We start from the raw sequence: 19,722 nt of genomic DNA, 5'->3' as shown, positions 1-19,722 counted from the left end.
GTAACACTCACCTGGTATCCATGGGGACGTCACTCAGCCTGTTCTGACCTCTTACGACCTCGAACCCTTCCCTGGAGTCTACTCGACTGGGGACTGGGCCTGAAACACAGGATTGGTAGAGTTTAACTCCCTATTGTCTCTGTGTGCTTGGACCCCTTCTTCCCCGGGGTCCAACCGTCCCCTTTGATCCACAGCTCACCTTGTTTTCTTGGAAAGTGTGCTCTCCATCCTGCTTTCAGCTCAGGGGCACGTTGATTGATGCGGGCTTGTTGCTGCCTAGTTACTTCACTGGCAAAAGTCGGAGAGGTAAGTATGAGTCTTTTGAACAGTTCTCTAACTTCGTTCCTTTCCTTCCTTAGATGATGGCCGGCGCCCGGGGATGGTGACGTGCTGCTGAGATGAATAGCGCTGAAGGTGAGTTAGAGCGTGATGCGCCCCTTTCCTATTTGTATTGAACGGAGTTCTTTTTCTGTGTCTTTTAGGTGCCGTGACGTTTTCAGCGTGGATGCCGGTTATGAAGAAGAAATGCGATGAGTAAGCGTGGTATGCGGCGCCTCTAGATGTTTCCATGCTAACTTGGAGTGTCTTTTCCCTCTTGCAGATGGATGAGAAGTTCTGGAGAGAGTTCCCCCAGAGCGGCTGGGATTCAGGTAGGCGTTTGAAGCTTGTACAGCCTTTAAAAATAAGCGAAAATTTGCTGAATGCTTACTAATGCCTTTTTTCTGTTCTTTTCCCTTTTCCTTAGGAAGCGGCGTGCCGGGATGGGAATGACACCGCCGAAGATGCCCACAGAAGAGAAGGAGCGATGAATGATGGGCAGAAGCGCCGCAAGGTAAGGCTGTTCCTAACGGTGTTCTTGTTCTTGCAGGAGCTGAGCGCAAAAGAAAGATGCCGGCCTACTGGAGACCGATCCGAACACGGTGAGTGTCACGCTGCAGGTGCAGAAAACAAAAAGCATGTTTCTCAGCCTGGGCGTGGCTTAAATAGTCTCTAGGTATCCCAGGTGTCTCTGGGCTGAACCACACCCAAAAGACTAGACAGCACATGCAGTTCTGGGAACCAAAATATGTGGGCCATCCATCTTGTCCCCATCAATACACTACAAGTCCAATCCCCAATGTTATCCTAGGGGAGTGAGTGAGTCTGGTGCCACAAGCGCCAAGTCTGACTCCAAGTGGGTTTTTGGAGGGATAGAGAGGCCCTTGAGGGCCATGTAGGTGATCGTGGCCTGGCTCCAGCCTGACATCTTGGAGGGCTGGGGACATGAGGGGCAGGAATCATGACACAGACTCACCTCAAGCAAATTGGTTGCGTAGCACCGTTTAGCCGACTCGGGACTCCTCCCTGGAATCCCTGTCGGTGCAGTAGAACCTTGTAAAGGTGCGAAGTAGTCCCAAGACCGGGCCTTTGCAAAACTTCAATGACAATCTGACGGTGGATGAAGATCTTTGCCGGTAATGGATACCCGCTGCCAGCCTTTGTCCTTCGTTGAAGATATTAAAGCAAAAATCGTCACACTTTAAACTACTTTGTATGAAAAACTGAAAAAACACGAAAATTGCTCAGAGAGCAACTCGAGGACTCCCAACACTGAAGCGTACAGTAAAAATGCAAAGATGGCCACCAGCGGTGCAGCTTAGGGAGAGGACTGTCATTGGATGGGAGCAGTATGACCCAGAGTACAGTGATTTATTTAGAGGAGAAATACAGTTTTAAAGTGAAAGTGAAACCGTTTTTTCTTTTACCGAGGATTCCCAGCCAGACAACGGGGACTATTTATGTGTATGTGAATCCATGCCAGACCTCATGGGAGTATTTTAGAAGTGAGTAAAAATAGGTTTCAACTGTAAGACAAATGTGTTTGTAATACATATTTCTTAACCCCAAGCTATTCATGCACATTAAAAGAGATTCACGTTTACTTCTTCGTTTCAGGCAGTAATAGTAGTTTCTTCCTGCGGTAATATGGGTCCAAATAGAGCCATGAAGCTGTGTGGGTAAAGGCAGGGGGATATGCTCTTAAGCATCCGTTTCTTATTTTTTGTTGGGAGTTTTTGTACTCCATATTTTTCTTTTTTGTGAGCATTTGTCGATTTTTAGAGAGTAAAAGTGGTTAGTACACCCCTTTATCCAGAAGGCTGTCTGCATGTGTCTCCGCATGGGGTGTGGGATCAGCCTCTCCACCATCCCCCTTCTAGATAATTTGTGCTAGAGAATTTAATTTGCCTGTGTGCAAAACAGATAGGATTTCATTTGCTTCCATTATTGAGATGTAAGAGGTATGTTTTGCGTTTGTTGATCAGTTTAATCTAGCTAAAGATTGTGTAGATATATCATAATGCTAGTATTTTCATAGTTCTCGCCTTATTTGTAAGGATTGCCTACGGATACCTGCTCTTGCAATCTATGCAGCATTCTCTCTGATGTTTAGGTTATAGGGTTACGATTTACTCATTTGTTTTCTTTGGTAAGTAGTTTGCTACATATAGGAGGATTATTTGGTCTTTTTATTTGGATGTTTCCTGAATGACTACCTATGCACTTGCTGAAGTTTATTCTGAAGGTCCCAGAGATCTGCAATGTACGACAATGTCTGTTCTGGTTCTTCTAACTTTTGAGCACATAGATCTAATTTTAAGGTCATTTACTCTGTGTGGAGAAAATTCTTCTTTTGGTTTAATAATTCAGGTTTCATAATTCATTAATAATTCAGGTTTCATAATTCATGCATTTACGCTCGACACCTACCTCATTAGCTCTTCTCACTTATTTGTATCTGCTGAGTTATCGCTCCCAGTGAGGTTTTAATCTCTTAATTCGATTTTATTAGAACATGGTCTTTCCCTTTTTTTTTAAATTCTCTCCTTGACTTCTCCTGGGGCAGTTCATTAATGGGAAAATACACACAAGAGTCTGGTCTGGATAGAAGGCTTTTGTGTTTTTCATTCACGATTTCCCATCTGTGCAGACAGAGTTCTGCCTCTTGCACTAGTGTACAAATCTGTAGTTCCTTTAGCTGTCAAGGTTGCTTGTCCCCTGCAGGTGGTCCTGTTAGTCAGATTTTTCAACTGATTAAGCTTCCTCTTTCTTTCCCCCTTATTAATTTTGGCTTGTATTTATGTATGTACACACACACACACACACACACACACACACAGACACAGACACACACTTTAAGACTAATCCTTCACCTGTTAACAAATATGGTGTAAGTTGTGGTCCTTTGTGGAATTTCACCCACTTTTCTTTGTGCACCTCTCTTTGCTCAGATTCGATGGTGAAAAGTGTTTTGACCTCTGCACCAACCATTCTCCAACACATTTCATGCCTCGGTTTATGTTGTATGTACTATTGTAGAGTCCTCCCAGCGCCATACAGCTCCCCTGAATACTACTTGTAGAGCTCGCACTGCTCACATGTCCTGCCACCTGTTAAATGATCTCTCTGCGGGGAAGAGCCAGAGAGGAGAATAGCAATAGAGAGCCAAGAATAGAAGATGCTGGAACGGATCACGCAGAACAGAGAGGTGGTTCAAGGATGAGCAAATAAGCAGATGTGCTTCAAGTCAAAAGAGAAGGGGCATTCCCGCATAGATAGCTAGAGTTCTGTGATGAATAGAATGTCCTCACTTCTCTCCCGGAGGTAGCCTCGTCTCATGTGGCCAGGGGACCACAGCCGCTACATGATCCAGACCCTGGGGGTGGATTTGCGAGGGAGGATCACATGAGGGGAGGTAATCCTAAGGGGAGGGACAGGCATCAGCACATGACATATGGTATCACCCTTTCCCTTTTAGGGATACACCCTCCATTCCTCCTGCCTTAATGGCATATTGTGATAACCCATTTTAACAACGTGCAAATCTTGCAGTCTGCTTCCTTCAGAACTCTAACAGATAGAATTACAAGATCTGACTATAAATCCCCTATATATGAATCCTTTGAAAATACTGGGGCGAAGAAGAAGAATGGAGTTGAGGATCCCTACAGCATGACAGCCAACGCTGTGCTCTAGTCGGAGAGAAGCACGCAATGCCGGGATATTTAAAATCTGACCGCTGAAGAAAGGGAGAGAGAGGCGCTGACGGGGGCAGGCACCTCCCCTTAGGTCAGTGGTCTTCAAACTTTTTTGGCCAGGGCCCCCCTGAGCAAAATTTGGGCAGGTCGGGACCCCCCAGAAATGCCAAATGGACAGTATATATTGCGCGCTGTCACCTGCTCCCATCAAAGTCGCTGGGCTCCCTCATCCCACTCCTACCCAGTCGCTGGTCTCTCCCCACCCCATCACACACCCAGGGCTCTCCCCACTCTGCTCCCATCACTATCCCATGGTTCCCGCCCATTGTGCTCCCACCATAGTCCCTCGGTTCCCCCATCCCGTTCCCAACACAGTCTGAGGGCCAGTGGCGGCTGGTGAATCTTTTTTAAGTGGAGGGGCATTAAGGGGAGGTTCGGGGGGGTTTCCCCCTGTGAATTTTTTTTAAATAATAGGTTAAAATGTTGCATTGTAGAGCATACTTTTAACAAAAAATGGGTAAATAGCCAAACAGTTTGCAATTGTTGCTGGGAGTCCAGGGGGCAGGCATTGATATTTTATTTCTATCGCGCTCGTACACAAGTGTTTCAGAGCGTGACAAGGCAAGGGAGGGGAACAGAGGAGAATAAAACAGCGATCTTACTAGGCCCAGTGACATTGAGAACGCGCAAGTGTGAGGGGAAAAGTGCATGGAAGGGGGGAGAAGTGGAAAGTGCGAAGCAGAGGAGAAACAGATAAATAACAATAAATAAATAATAAAGGCAACAAACAGTGGTAGTGCAGCCAGCAATTTGCAAGTGCTACGTTTAAGGCAGCAGACAGGGTAGGTCTGATAAGTGCAGGAAGAAAGATGGTTCTCCTCAAGTTTTAGAGTGGCAGGGCGCTGTTCCAGAGGGAGGCCCCAGCCGAAGACGGAGATCTACCCCCAGCTCGTTTCTTTGATAAACGACTGACCCTGAGGGAGTTGGAGGTAGAGGAGTGAAGAGCTCGAGAGCGGAGGTATTTGCGGAGGAATAGCTGAAGGTATTTTGGACCGAGGCCCCAGAAAGCCTTGTGGACAAGGCAGAGGGTTTTGAATGATAGATGTCCGGTAAAAAGATACCATCCCTGTCCCCTGGGCCCCACTGGTCCTAACACAATGAACATTATTATGTGTATATGCAAGGCGCTGCACATTCATACAGCAATCACTCTATCATTCACATGAGCATCCATCACCATACACTCACTCATAACGCATCCATACACATGTTTAAATAAAAACAATGAACATAAACGTACCTTCTGCATTGGCCTGTGTGTGGGTGCTGCTCCAGCTGCTCTGTCCGTATGTGCGAGGAGGCGCAGGAGCTCCCCCTCGGACATACAGACATGCAGTGCCCCAGCCAGCATTTCCAATGAGCTATGCAATGCTGGCGAAGCAAAACGCCCCAGCACTTGCATGGCTCAGTGAGCATGTGCGGCTGGGGAACTAAACTGAACTGTCAAAGGGAAACAGTGTTTCCCTTTGACAGTTCAGCCAGCCCAGGAGCACTCCATTAGCTGGATAAAGCAGCTGAGGGAGTGCTCACTGTTTCACTGGGCTGGCTCCTTAGCTCCTCCATAATGGGTGAGGGGCCACTATGCAGTTAGTAATGTTGACCATTGTTGCTGAATATATCACAATTTACTTACATTTTAACACAAAGCACCCCTTTGGGTACTATTGAAACAGTGGGCTTCAAAACTACTCTGGCGGTAGCTGTGCCGGTAAAACCGGCACGGCTGCCACTGGAGTTGCATCCGGGTCTGGCACCCGCGAATGGGCAATTACTAGGTCATGCCGAGTTAGGCGGACATGATAATTGCCCTTTCGAAGGTGCCGGTAGATCCCCATTCCCATTTGAGCCCCATATGGCTCAAATGGGAAGGGGGAGCTCGGATGCACCGGCACCGTTAATAACGGTGCCGGTGCATCCGACGAGCTGAGGTCAGACCTGGCGGGGGCTGTCAAGCACCCACGAGCACAACTCTTACTATGGCGGAACGGTAGCAACGGTGCCGGTAGCTTACCAGCACCGTTTTTACTGGTCCGCCATAGTAGTAATGAGGCCCAGTCTGTGACTAAAGGAATGAATATCCATTTACAACTGTGGGCCACTTTTTCATTGTTGCCTGAGACAGTTTCATGCTTCAGCCCGCCCATGTGGGCCACCCCTGCCCATTTCTTCCAATCTAAAAAAAAAAAAAAAAAAATCTTTTTTCATGCTGAGCTCTCAGGGCCCCCCTGGGATGCACCCGCGGACCCCTAGGGGGTCGCGACCCACAGTTTGAATACCACTGCCTTAGGCAGACCGAAGGCCTGGGAAGAGCTGTGCTGCAGGCGAGACCAGATGGAGAATGGGCAGCCAGGGAAGTGCTACCCGAACTAAGACATCTGTGGGAACCGTTGCAACACCAAGAGGTGGGGGATTATGCTTTTGGGCTATAGAGAACTTGGCTATTCTTTTGAACATTTATTTTGTGGAGAGAATCCTGTGGAAGGGAGCCAATCCCTGGAAATGTGAGCATGATCCATTTGGAACTTTCGTTGGAGATGAACAAGTTACTTACCATATCTGGTAACGTTCTTTCAATGGGATGTTCCTCCGACGTATTCCACATCTATGACAGGTAATGTCCACAGCTGTGCTGCTTTGGAACATTTTTGGCAGAGGGCGTCCTGTGTCGATGGCGTCGATCCACGGTCCCTCGAGGGTCGACATCACCGGATGTTATATATAGGACGCCCGTAGCCTCAGTTGTAGTTTTTTCCCCAGAATGTGTGGCACCAATCTCCTGCCAGTATGACTGCAGATAGCCTTGCGGAAACGTAAGCTGCAATCGCATAGGAAATTCTCCAGACGGGCAGGTTGGGAGGGCGATGTGGAATACGTCGGAGGAACATCCCATCGAAAGAACGTTACCAGATATGGTAAGTAACTAATTCTTCGAGGGGATTGTGTCCTCCGACGTATTCCACATCTATGACAGACTCCCAAAGCAGTAGCAAACTATGGAGGTGGGAAAAGAATTTAGAAATTTAGAATACCGAATCAAATGGCGGAATAAAGAACCACCTTACAAAAGGCCAAATCCTGCCCATGGATTGAATCCAGGGCGTAATGTTTGACAAAAGTATGTAATGAAGCCCATGTGACTGCTTCACAAATATTCCGAATAGGAACACCCCACTGAAGGGCAGTGGAGGTAGCCACGCCCATAGTAGAGTGAGCATGTAATCCTACCGTAATTCAGTAATAGTGAGGATAATCCACCTGGACAAGGTCTGTTTGGTAACAGTCTGGCCCAAACGGTGTCCAGCATAACCGATAAAGAGATGATCATCCACTCTGACCCCGGACATCCGTGAAATGTAAAAGTTCAGAGCTCTCCTAGGATCCAAGCTATGGAGCCTCTCCTCATCCTTGCCAGGATGCGGATGAGGATAAAAGGCCGGAAGAACTACCTTCTGGCTTAAATGAAAATCAGACAACCTTCGGCAGAAAAGAAGGCAGCACCCGAAGGACAACCCTGTCCTTATGGAAAACGGTAAAGGGTGGCTTGGCTGAAAGTGCCTGCAACTCACTCACTCTGCGAGCGGAAGTAACCGCAACTAAAAACCCTGTCTTGAAAGACAACAGTCTCAAAGGACAAGAGTGCAAGGGCTCAAACTTCAAAACCAAATTCAAATCCCAAACCGGCACCTGAAAAGGGGACGGCGGAACACATTATTCAGCCCTTTTAGAAACCTACAAAATCAAAAGGTATCTTAAAGTAAGAACACTCTTCAGACGAGTACTTAAATATGGACAGTGCCGTAACCCTTAATGGTACCCACTTGAAGGCCCTTGTGGGCTAAAGAAAGCAGAAAAGAAAAAACCATAGGAATGGAACATTGGAAAGGATCAACATTCTGTCTCCTGCACCAGTCGCAGAATTTACGCCAACGGCAACGGTACTGGGACTTTGTTGCTGGCCGCCTGGCCGAAAGCAACACCTCCATCACATCATGTGGGAGGACCCAATCCTTGTATCTCAAATTTTCAGATACCACGCGAGAAGGTTGAGAGTCCTGACCTCTGAACCTGACACCCCTCCCTCGAGAACAGATTTTCTCAGTAAGGGAGACGTTGTGGAGGGCAGTTGGACAATTCTAGAAGGTCCGGGTACCACGCTCTCCTGGCCCAATCCAAAGCCACAAGGATCATGCGGGTCCCAAACCGCTGCAACACTTGACTGGAGGAAACACGTACAGCAGCGGGAATGACCAATCCACCACAATAGCGTCTCCTAAGGCTCCTCTCAGAGGAAATTCCGTTCAGCAGAATCTCTTGCACTTCTGGTTGACACTGGTGGCAAAGAGCTCCACTTGTGGGGTTCCCCAAAGGGCAAACATCTCCAGAAGGACTTCCTGAGCCAACTCCCACTCGTGAGAGACTGCGCTCTGCCTGCTCAGAGCGTCCGCCGCCACATTTTGGTCTGCAGCCAGACGAACTGCCGAGATCGAAAGACCTAGTTCGATGGCACAGAACCAGAGCTGTATCACCTTCCTGCACAACAGGAGTGACCCTGCCCCCCCTTTTTTGTTGAGGTAATGCAAGACCACTGTGTTGTCCGTCATGATCAGAACACTTTTCCCCCATACAGTCGGCAGAAAAGCCTTCAGAGCAAGCCTGATGGCTCTCAGCTCTAACAGGTTGATGTGGAGTCTGGACTCCGACGGAGACCAACGACCGCTGACGGTCAGCTCGTTGGCATGAGCCCCCCATCCTGTGAGGGAAGCATCCATCACAATCGTTACCTCCGGCCATGGTTGCCAAAACGGTTCCCTTTCAGCAGGTTCCTGTCGTCGGCCTACCACAGAAGATCCTGTGCAACCGAGATCGGAATCTGAACGGGATCCGACATCTTGCCGAGAACTCGGGCCACTGCAGTTTGAGGGCCCACTGCAGAGATCTCATCCGCAGTCTGGCCTCCGGCACCAGAAAGATGCAGGATGCCATGAGGCCCAGCAACCTTAGGAAGTCGAAAGCCGGGAGACACTGAGCACTTACCCAAGGATGTGTCTAGCACAGCACCGATGTACTGGGGCTGTTGGGAAGGTGTGAAATGCGACTTCTTGAAATTCAGGGAGAAGCCCAGCCTCTGGAGGGTGTGGCGGGTGAGACCGAGATGATCCAACACTTGCTCAGGAGAGCGCGCTCGGATCAGCGAGTCATCCAGGTAGGGGTAGACGTGAATCCCCGCCTTGCCTCAGGTACGCTGCCACCACCACCATGAGCTTGGTGAAGACCCTCAGGGTGGAGGTCAAACCAAATGACAGGACCCGAAACTGAAACTGCGAGTCGCCAGTTGCAAACCTTAGATACTTCCTGTGCTTGGGATGAATCGGCACATGAAAGTACGCATCCTTGAGGTCGAGAGACACCAACCAATCCTGAAGTTGAAGGGCCTGGAGGACCTGAGAAAGAGTAACCATCTTGAACTTGTCCTTCCTGAGAAGTTTGTTGAACCAACGCAAGTCCATGATGGGTCTCAACTCTCGTCTTTCTTGGGAATCAAAAAATATGGGAAATACCATCCCTTGTTCCTCTCGGCCACAGGCACCAGTTCTATGGCGCCTTCCTCCAGCAGGGATAGGATTTCCTGCGCAAGGTGCGAATCAAAGAGAGCTTCCGCAGTGGATTGTTGTGAGGCCGCTGAAGGAAGGGAAGGCAGCAGCCGTGGGCTATGGTATCCAGAACCCACGAATCTGAAGTAATGGCACGCCATTCTCCGAGATGTTGTGCTAGCCTGCCCCCAACCCGCGAACCATGGGACAAGGCCTCATGACTGAGATGTAACAGCTGCAGCAGTGCCTGAAGGCAAAGAGGCAACTGCCCGAGCGGCTTTGGCACCACGATTTTCCCGACCACCACGGGTACTTTTTCGCTGCCCCCTTTGACTGGCAGCCCCTCTCGATCTACCAAAAGAGGAGTAGTACCGAAAGGAACCTCCCCTCCATTGCTGTCCCCTAGAACAAAAAGAAGGAGGCTGCAGCACTGCAGCGCTCTAAGACTTCGCTGCAGCATTGGAGGTCTGCAACCTCTCAAGGCTCTCGTCAGCCTTGCTGCCTAACAAATGAACGCCGTCAAAGGGCATGTTCAGAAGACGGGATTGCACATCCGGGGCAAAACCAGACATCCGCAACCACGCAAACCTGCGTATCACGGTGCTCGCAGCCATAGACTGGCTGACACTATCTGCTGTGTTCAAACCCGACTGAAGGGATTCGCACATAGCACCCTTGCCGTCTTGCACAATGGCCAGAAAGCCATCCCTTTCTTCCCCCTCGGGAACATGCTCAGCCGCCAAAAACACACAGTTCCACAGAGTGTGTGTAAACTTCGCCAGAGCACAAGTGGCCGACTTCAACGCCATACTCCCAGCAGAAAATACCTTTCTTGCCCAACCATCGAAGCGCTTGTCGTCCCCATCAGGAGGGATGGGAGGGTACGCAGCCTGCTTCGAGGTGGCCGCAGCCGCCTGCACCACCAAACTCTCCGGAGTAGGATGTGCCGATAAGTAGCAGGGGTCACCACTGGAAGGGCGGTATTTTTTCAGAAACAACTTGTTAACTGTCGGCAGACTCTCCGGAGCAGTCCAAGCCGCTGCCACCCTCCTTTGCAAAGCCATGTGAAACGGCAATACCGGGTCAGTGGACGGACCCTGATCCAGGATATCCGTCAAGTCATCCTGATCAAACGCCACAGGGGGGGGGGGGACCACCCAAGTACTCCGTCACCCTCGACATGAGACGCCGATAGGAAGATTCAGCATGCGCCCCAGGCTCAGGCCGGCCAAACTCCACCTCCGGAGAGGTGTCGGGGCCACTGGCGTCATGCAATGACTGACGGAGTTCCTCCATCTGACTGTGCCTAGACAAAAGGTCATCAGGGACTTCAGGATGCACAGGCAAGTCCATCTCCTGATCAGACAGTTCATCAACCTTCCAAGGTTGGAAAAAATCCAATCTAGGAAGAGGAACAGAATAGGGATCAAAAACAGGCCTCACAGACTTACTCAGAGGTTCCACGGCCCTCAGGAGCACCTCCGGCAAATCCTCCACAAACGGCATCGATGTAGACCGAGGCGCCGACGGCGTCGACGACTTCGAGGTCGGAGCCTTGAGAGAGTCCTTCGACAGACACGGCACCGATGCCTTCTTCGAAGGCTTCACCGGTTTCGATGGTCTCGATGGTGTTGAGGACCGGGACCTGGACATGGCACGGTCATGGCGATCGCCCTTGTCGTAACGGGACCTCAACGGCTCCCGATGATCGCGCCGACCGCCCCAGCCCGAAGGCGTGCGAGTGGTGGACCGAGCCCGTTCCCTGCCGGCGTCTTTCAAAGGCGCGGACGGAACTGGGCCTTGCGACTGAAAAATTGCTAAAATCTGCTGGCAGAATGAATCCCATTCGGCCGGCGACGAAGACTTGGTGGAACAAGTCAACCGTCTGGCGGAGTCATCCTCTGACGAGGACGGCGAAGGCGACCAATGACGGTGCTTCCTAGAATGCCTCGACGAAGCAGAGGAATGGCGGGAACCACTCCTAGACCGAGACCCCTGGATTTTCGCCGACGCAGAGAGTCGCCCCTCGAGTCGTTGGTCGAACGCCCAGCGGACTTCAATTTACAGGGTTTAGACACCCTACCTACCTTTAATTTCCCCTTACGCTCCCGCAAGGCCTTAGACATCAGGGACTGGCAGTCCTCGCAGTCGTCGGTGGCGTGGCTTTCGCCAAGGCACCAGAAGCAGATGTCATGCGGGTCCGTGATGGACATTTTCAAACCACAGTCCCGACATTTTCTTAAAACCCGACCTCTGGGTGGTAGAGGAAGATGAAGATGAAGACATCGTTCTAAGAGAAGAATCAAGCGTGCCGAGATTCTGGAGCAAACATGTTTGCGGAAAAAATGGAACTGAGGCTACGGGCGTCGTGCATCCTATATATAACATCCGGAGATGTCGACCCTCGAGGGACAGCAGATCGACGCCATCAATGCAGGACGCCCTCTGCCAAAAAATTTACGAAGCAGCACAGCTGTGGACATTACCTGTCATAGATGTGGAATATGTCGGAGGACACAATCCCCTCGAAGTACCCTTTTCTGTTAAACTTGAAAACGTGTGCACTTTTCAAGCCAAAGACAGTACCTTTAACACCTTAGAATTACATTTAGAATGCAAGGGCTAGGATAGGATTTCAGACACAGGAAATGTTTGCTTTGGACACCTTGACACATGACAGACCCTTAATTTTGGTTGAAGTAGGGAAATAACGCCTAGATTGTGGACAGGGAGGCATTTTCCAACCCCTTTATCATTCAATAAAAGTATATATCCACAATCAGAAGTCCTCTGTGCCCGAGCCTCATTCCTGGTTCCTCACATTTCCCATAGTGAGAGCAAGAGAGAGGGGACGAGAGTGGGGATAGGGGGAGACAGAGGAAGAGGGAGAACCGCAGGGGAGCGAGGAGATCAGGATTATTGGGGACACAAGGTGGGTGGATAAAAAATACTGGGCAAGGGCGAGTACTTTTTACTATGTACTATACTTGCTTAGTGCCTCTTTTGCCCCATGTTTGTTTCTTTGCCCCATCAAAGCTGTACAAAACGATGCCCATCGATTTTTAAGCATGTGCTGTGTTCTCCTCCCCCTTCTCTGCAGCAGAGGTATCTAAGTGGAATTAAGTGGAATGAGGAGGTTAGAGGTAGAGCGTTTCTTTTCAGTGTCAAACTTAGATATTGTTTTGCTACAGCGACAGGCGCCCATGCACCCAAAGGGCATGAAGGACCACAAGGAAAACAATTTCCTAAGAGGTATAATTGGGGCCGGAGTTCAGATGGAGCTGTTAGAAACTTAGACATTAGTAAATACCATGGAAGATGACATGCCCAGATCAGTTACCAAAGTTGACACAATACACACAATATTCAGATGCAGCAGGTTTCATGGAGGGTATGACATACTATGATTTGACCAGTACTGAGTCCAGCTTTGCATCTAAGATATGTGATGAGTGCAGCTGCAGATTGTGCAGCAGGACCACAATCCTACACCACTCTACAAGACTTGTGCAAAAGGCAAGTTGAAGTGAGGAGCATGGGGCTTGTGCACGACATACTCTTCTTGACAAATCGGACCTAATCATTACTGAAGATGAGCCAGCAAAGAAACCTGCTCTTCAAAGAGCCAAATTAATAGCGCAAAGGGTATTAACAGCCCACAGTTGCCTTGAGGCCCAACCTAACTGCAAGGTTCAGGATTTGAAGCAGAGTATGAGGTAGGAACTTGGTGTTGAACACTGATATCTGTGGAAGACCTTACATTAAAAAAAGAAAAATAATAATCGCATACAAAAGTGAATAGAAACTTGAATGAGCTATGGAAGGACATATCTGCCGTCTTCAGTGGGCAAAAGATTGGGTTACGAGAAGCCAGTGACATAGAGGGCATAACTTTATCTCAATGTTTAACATCATTTTCACAAGCTGTGCAAAAAACTGCCCAGGGCCCCTGCGCGGTGTACAGGATGAGAGTCTGGAAGACTGGATTCAGGAGTTCAATTGTCACTGCGACCCTGGCTCTGAAGCCATTGTCACGATTTGCAGTAGGTTACTAATGTGAAATAGTCACAAAAAAAATAACTTGCAGGTGCTCTTTGAAATCTCTTAGCCTCGTATCGGCAGACCTGTTTTGCATCCCATACCTTAGTCCTCAACCAGCGCTGGGTTCAGAGGGGTAAACATTCGGGAGCACATTTCCTTCTGCTTCTCCATGTAATCCCGGTAACAGCTGGAAAAAATATATTTTATTAAACACCCAATAGCTACTAAAAGTACTTACAATTTAGTTAACTTAAATAGTTACTCAGCTAGTAACAGCCCTCTACTAAATCACCAACTTCTCTTTATTATCAATGTTGTAATTATTTCTAAAGGAACATGTGCCATATGGGGGAGCTCAAGAAGGGACTGAGCCATACATACACATTGACAAACCGATTTCAGGCAGAGGACAGCTGGAAATGGCAGGTAATTGGTATTTCGATGTATGATGCTAGTAATAAAAGAAGCTACATATTACTGTTGCAGCCAAGCCTGAAAATGTGGACTTGCCACTAGCAAACGTCTTGAAAAATTATAAAATGATGTACATGTGGAGAATTGAGGGACAAGTGACTCCATGACTAGCTAGCAGCTGAAACCTTTTCCCGTTACCTTCTGGTCCCCGTCCTCTAAACAAAAAGAAATGGGTGCCGAGAGATTTCGGTCATCCCTTCATGAACCCAAGCAAGACATCACACAGTTTGTCAGCACTGGAACCCTAGAAAGTCAACTTCAGATGCTGAAGATTGGCAGAAAAAAGTAAATCGCAAGGTATCGTCTCCTCGTCCCCATCGAGATATAGGGGTGCAGCTATATACATGCAAAGTGATGGGCAGCATACAATCGCTAAGGAAATGCCACCAGCTGGAAGACTTACAAGATGGGACTAGAATAGTGTCAACACGAGATGTTTATGACTCACTTCATGTTGAATTACTTGCACTTCTAAACACTTTAATAATAGATATTAATGGCACTCTTAACTTGAAGGGCTAATTGGGCCCTGCCGCAAAGAGCAGAGTGGCCCTTTGTCAGAGGCGAGTATTTGACCTGTGAAGGACTTCCAGCAAAAGAGCATGGAAATAGGGTAATAGCTTCTTCTGGTAGTTCATGGAAAAAGGCAGCAGGCGAGGGTGCTCACACTAATGCAAGGGGTCTTGGTCACGTCACGTATGCGGCATGGGCAGGGACTGTTTAGAAGCTATGCCGTGCCACTACCTAGTAGTGTATTTATTATATGCATGCTGGCAAAGAGCAGGACAGATAAAGTATGTAGGGCTAGAGTATTACCACCTTAAGTGACTGGAAAAAAGACAAGTGATGCAGTATCGAGCACACAAGAGGGAGGCAACGGGGAGCATAGAATGTTTCATATTTATGATTTAAGTAAAGGCAAATATTAATTTGATCACGAGAAGAGCAGTTTGAGATTTTTTTTAAAAATATGCCAACAACATGGTGCTGATTTCAAAAAAGGTGTAGAGAAATCCATAAGCGAAAGCAATTTGTAAATATCGATTATGGAATGGAAGGGCAGGGAAAGAATTATCAAATGCGATCAAATCTGATCAACAATACGATAGGCAGGGCATTCAAGAAGAGATACTTGGAGATGTTGGATACCTACAGGTCCCCATTCTTTTAAAAATCCATTTAGACCGATTTCAGGATCTATGGAGGCCTAGCCCAGACCTGATCACACCCACTCGTTTTAGGACATCACGGGAAGTTGGCTTTCTATAGTATTTTTCCTGGAGTTAAATGAAACATGCAGGGTTCTGTACATTTTAAACAGCAAATGATCTTAAGCTATAAGCAATTGTTTTTAAAAATGATATGCCTTCAAATTGTCCAATAACTTTTGCACATTGTTACAGTTAATAGTCAGGGAAAATTCAGAAAATGGGCAGGTTCCTGAATTAACAGCGGGAGCAAACTTGAGTGACCAAGGATGGCTGCCTGTTTAATGACAACTGCATTTATGCTTGACACCAGATAGAAAATATTGATGGCAAGACCATCTACAGTGGTTTTAAAAAAGGTTATGCAAGCATAAAGATTCAGCATGAATGTAATCTGCACAAAGGGCATGTGCATTTGATAGCCACTAAAAGTCAGCAAAAATCCCAACAGTGCACTAGTCAAGCTAGGGGTCTTAGACTTACCTATCCAGCTTTTTAAGCTCATTATTAATGTCCTTATTGAAAGGCTGCCGCCGCTGAGCTCTAATTAAGAAATCCCGAGCTCGCTCATACTCTGTCAGCGCTAAACAAGCCTGTGACCAGAAAATAGGAGAATAACTTCAGAACTGGTGTGTAGAATTTTTTTTTTTTTTAAACAAACCATTTTTTTTACACTTTGTAAGGCAATTTACACAATTTAAGCCACACATTTGTCAATAGGGCTGGACAAAAAAAATCATAATTTCATATGTAGGAAACATTCATGCAAAAGCAGATCTAGAACACATGCCTTACCCACAGGGGACATCTTAAAATGGCATGCACAGAAATCTAGAGGCCACCACGTCCCTCACAGCATGAAAGGGGATTCCTTCTGGAGAAGCAATACGATCAATGTAACATCCTAGAATGCAAAACACTACATAACCAGCAGTAGCGGGTCTACACAGGTCACGAAAGTGACTGCCTGTGGTAGCAAAACCAGCGGGAAGGCCATACATGCTTTGTGTGGTCCAAGCAGAAATTATGAGGCCAGCTTTTCAAAATAGCATCATGAAACGTTGTGATCGAAGATATGGATAAGACCCTATTCAAGTAAACAATGTCATGCAAATATCTGGTCGTCTACAGGTCCTGTTTCCTGTTTTAGGCATTGTGCAGGAAGATAGCGGCTTATATACATCACATTAAACATTATTCCTAAAACCGGCATCAGCAATGGGTGTTTTTTCCATACCATTCAGCAAAAAAATAATAATAAAGAGTTGTTCGACTATATTTGAGATTACAGGTGGGTGTACATACATCATGGTATTTTTCCAAATAAACGACTACAATGAGGTTTGCATTTTGCCTAGATGCTAAAGATGCTAAAAGTCAACCATCAACGATAGGAATTGGATGCCAACCAATAGGTTCAAGAGGAGTAAGATAATGCCCAGGGGCAACATCATTATGCTGCTATATTCTAGACGCCAAGGAATTATGTTAATGTCCAATGTTATGTTATTTTGCATTTGTATAGCGCCTTATCTATCATTGCTATGATCTCAAAGCGCTGGTAAATTGAACGCCCTCAGGAACCACAGTTCAAGTGGAGAGAGAGAGACAGAGAGACAGAGAGACAGAGACAGAAAGAGAGAAAGAGAGAGAGAGAGAGAGAGAGAGAGAGAGAGAGAGAGAGAGAGAGAGAGAGAGAGAGAGAGGTAAAGTGCATGGGTGCACCAGGTATGTGTGCAGCTTGTGTGGTTGTTGCACAATAGCTGCTTCTTAGCCTAAGCTAGCCAGTATGTGTTAGCTAGCTGTGTTTTATTAGGATGATGGGTAGTTTGATGAGTCATGTTAGTATGAACAGCTTTACTGAATGTGTCATAGTACTGCTGTGTTCTAGTTCAGTGATGGTGTGTAGGAGAGTAAGCGTAGTAGTGTGATATTGTGGCAATCAGTGAAGCGTATGCGACCAGGCACACTCAATGATGTTGGGAATACCTTCTAAATTCAACTCTAATACAGTGACGCTATTATGGCATACTTCTAAGTTCAACTTTAACACAGTGACGCTATTGGGCACACTTGATGTTGGGAATACTGTCTAGATTCAACATTAGCACAGTGACAATATTAGGGCACACTTTCTAAGTTCAACTTTAAACAGTGACGCTGCTAGGGCACACTTTCTAAATTTAACGTTAACACAGTGACGCTATTAGGTCACACTCGATGTTGGGAATACCTTCTAGATTCGACTTTAACACAGACGCTTTTGGCGCACTTTCGTAATTCAACTTTAACACAGCAACGTTATTGGGCACACTCAGTGATGATGGGAATACTGTCTAGATTCAATATTAGCACCGTGACACTATTAGGGCACACTTTCTAAGTTCAGATTTAACACAGTGACGCAATTAGGGCACACTTTCTAGATTCAACTTTAACACAGTGACGCTATTAGGGCGGGGGAGGGAGGGGCAGGATCTGGGGTACACACCAGAGATAGCTTTGCTGTCTGAAGCCTTCCTGGTCATGTGCGTCAGGTGCAGGGGAGGTAGGGGCAGGGTCTGGGGTACACACCAGAGATAGCTCTGCTTTCTGAAGCCTTCCTGGTCATGTGTGTCTGGTGCGGGGGAGGGAGGGTAGGATCTGGGGTACACACCAGAGATAGCTTTGCTGTCTGAAGCCTTCCTGGTCATGTGTGTCAGGTGCAGGGGAGGGAGGGGCAGAGTCTGGGGTACACACCAGAGATAGCTCTGCTGCCTGAAGCCTTCCTGGTCATGTGTGTCAGCTGCGGGGGAGGGAGGTTCTTGCCACTGTGGAAACTGCATCCAGGTGAGTGTTGCGCTACTCTGTAGGCCCCCGAGCCTCCATATTGCACATCCCTGGCGTGTTAGCGCTGCCCACAGGCCCCCTCGTGCCCCATACAGGCCCCCCCTCGCTCAGCACGCTCCACTTCCCTGTTTCCTCCTGATACCGCCCTCCCTTCATCCCGATTGGCTGCTCTAGATCCCTGCACCGCCTCTGATTGGTGCAGAGAATCCAAACAACTGGCCTACCGGCCCTTGCTGCACTCGTTCTTGCCACTGCTGAAAAGGCGTCCAGGTGAGCGTTGCGCTACTCTGTAGGCCCCTGAGCCTCCATCTTGCCCATCCCCGGCGTGTTAGTGCCGCCACAGGCCCCCTCGTGCCCCGTGCAAACCTCCCTCCCTCAGTACATTCCAAAGTGGCTGAGCAGTTGAGTGGTGGGCCTGGGAGACCCTCCGGGCCTCTGTTGAAATCATCTGGGTTCCGATGTGCCTGTTAGCCTCCTCTCCCACCCCCCGCTCCAGCGCGGCTCCTCTTCCCTACCCACCCACCCCCTGTGATTGGTCCAACTGCCCTTCATCACAGGTATCCCCAGGGCAGCCCTCTGTCCGGCAGCCCCCTCGGCAAAGGGCCTCAAGGCAAAGGGCGGCTCCTACGGTAGCGGCTCCACAAAGTGTCTGAAGGTGTCAGCAGGGGAAGCCAGTGAAGCCAGCAGCAGACAGACACCAACAAAACTAAGTGTGGCATGGGTGGGGTCTAGAGCAATTACTCTACTCCAGAAAGCCCTTGCCACTCTACCTTACCTTCCCATAATGTAAACTGCCAAAGAATTACACCATGCACACCTAGAGAGATCCAAGCACCAACCTAATTCAAGGCTGAACTGCAAATGTTGTCCTGCATAAATTATATTTTCACAGATTGGCAGACACACACATAGTAGATTGGTAGTCTGAGAATTGAGGACATACAATATTAAGGTAAAAACAGTCTTTGTTTGCCACTGGAAAATTGTAAAGTAAGAATTGAATGATGGCCAATAATTATAATTCAAATAAAACACTGAGTCAATTACAGGGATCTATGGCATTTATTTTATTTATGTATCGCATATTTATAGGGCGCCTATACACAATGTGTTTCCAGGCGCCACAAGACAAAAGGTGGTGTGGGTGGCGGGGGACAAGGAGACAAAGAATAACGTTCCTACTTGGCATGGTGACATTCAGATCATGCAAGTGGAGCAGCAAGAAGTGCAGGGGGAGGGGGAGTTGGGAGGGTGCCAAAGGGTTAGGCAAGTGCCAGGGTATGACGCAGGGAACTGTCAAGTGCGGAGAAGGGGGTGGACCTGACTCAGGAGGGGTGCCAACTAGGAGAGGCAAGGAGGCCATTCCAGAGGGAAGCTATGTACCCCCACTCTCTGCTTGGAGAAACGTTGGATCTGCAGTGAGTTGGAGCTAGAGGAACGAAGAGCTCAAGCCGGGAGGTGTTTGGGGAGAGAGAGTTGGCTGTAGTGGATTCCCAGGCCCCA

General features: G+C 48.1%; 1 protein-coding gene across 1 annotated transcript in view; it reads right to left on the bottom strand.

The window, feature by feature from the left end:
* Nucleotides 1-19,722, bottom strand: part of FKBP6 (FKBP prolyl isomerase family member 6 (inactive)) — a 513,007-nt gene that overhangs the window by 150,926 nt on the left and 342,359 nt on the right. Inside the window, exons 7-8 of the mRNA XM_069614783.1 lie at nt 15,874-15,983; nt 13,810-13,895 (exon numbers count right to left, since the gene is read on the bottom strand). Coding sequence (XP_069470884.1) covers nt 13,811-13,895; nt 15,874-15,983 — 195 coding nt within the window. The 3' untranslated portion in view covers nt 13,810. The remainder of the gene's footprint in view (nt 1-13,809; nt 13,896-15,873; nt 15,984-19,722) is intronic.

The sequence above is a fragment of the Ambystoma mexicanum genome, chromosome 9 (genome assembly GCF_040938575.1).
Source record: "Ambystoma mexicanum isolate Mex_15411 chromosome 9, UKY_AmexF1_1, whole genome shotgun sequence".
Taxonomy (NCBI): Eukaryota; Metazoa; Chordata; class Amphibia; order Caudata; family Ambystomatidae; genus Ambystoma; species Ambystoma mexicanum.
This window is presented reverse-complemented; position numbering and strand designations above follow the sequence as displayed.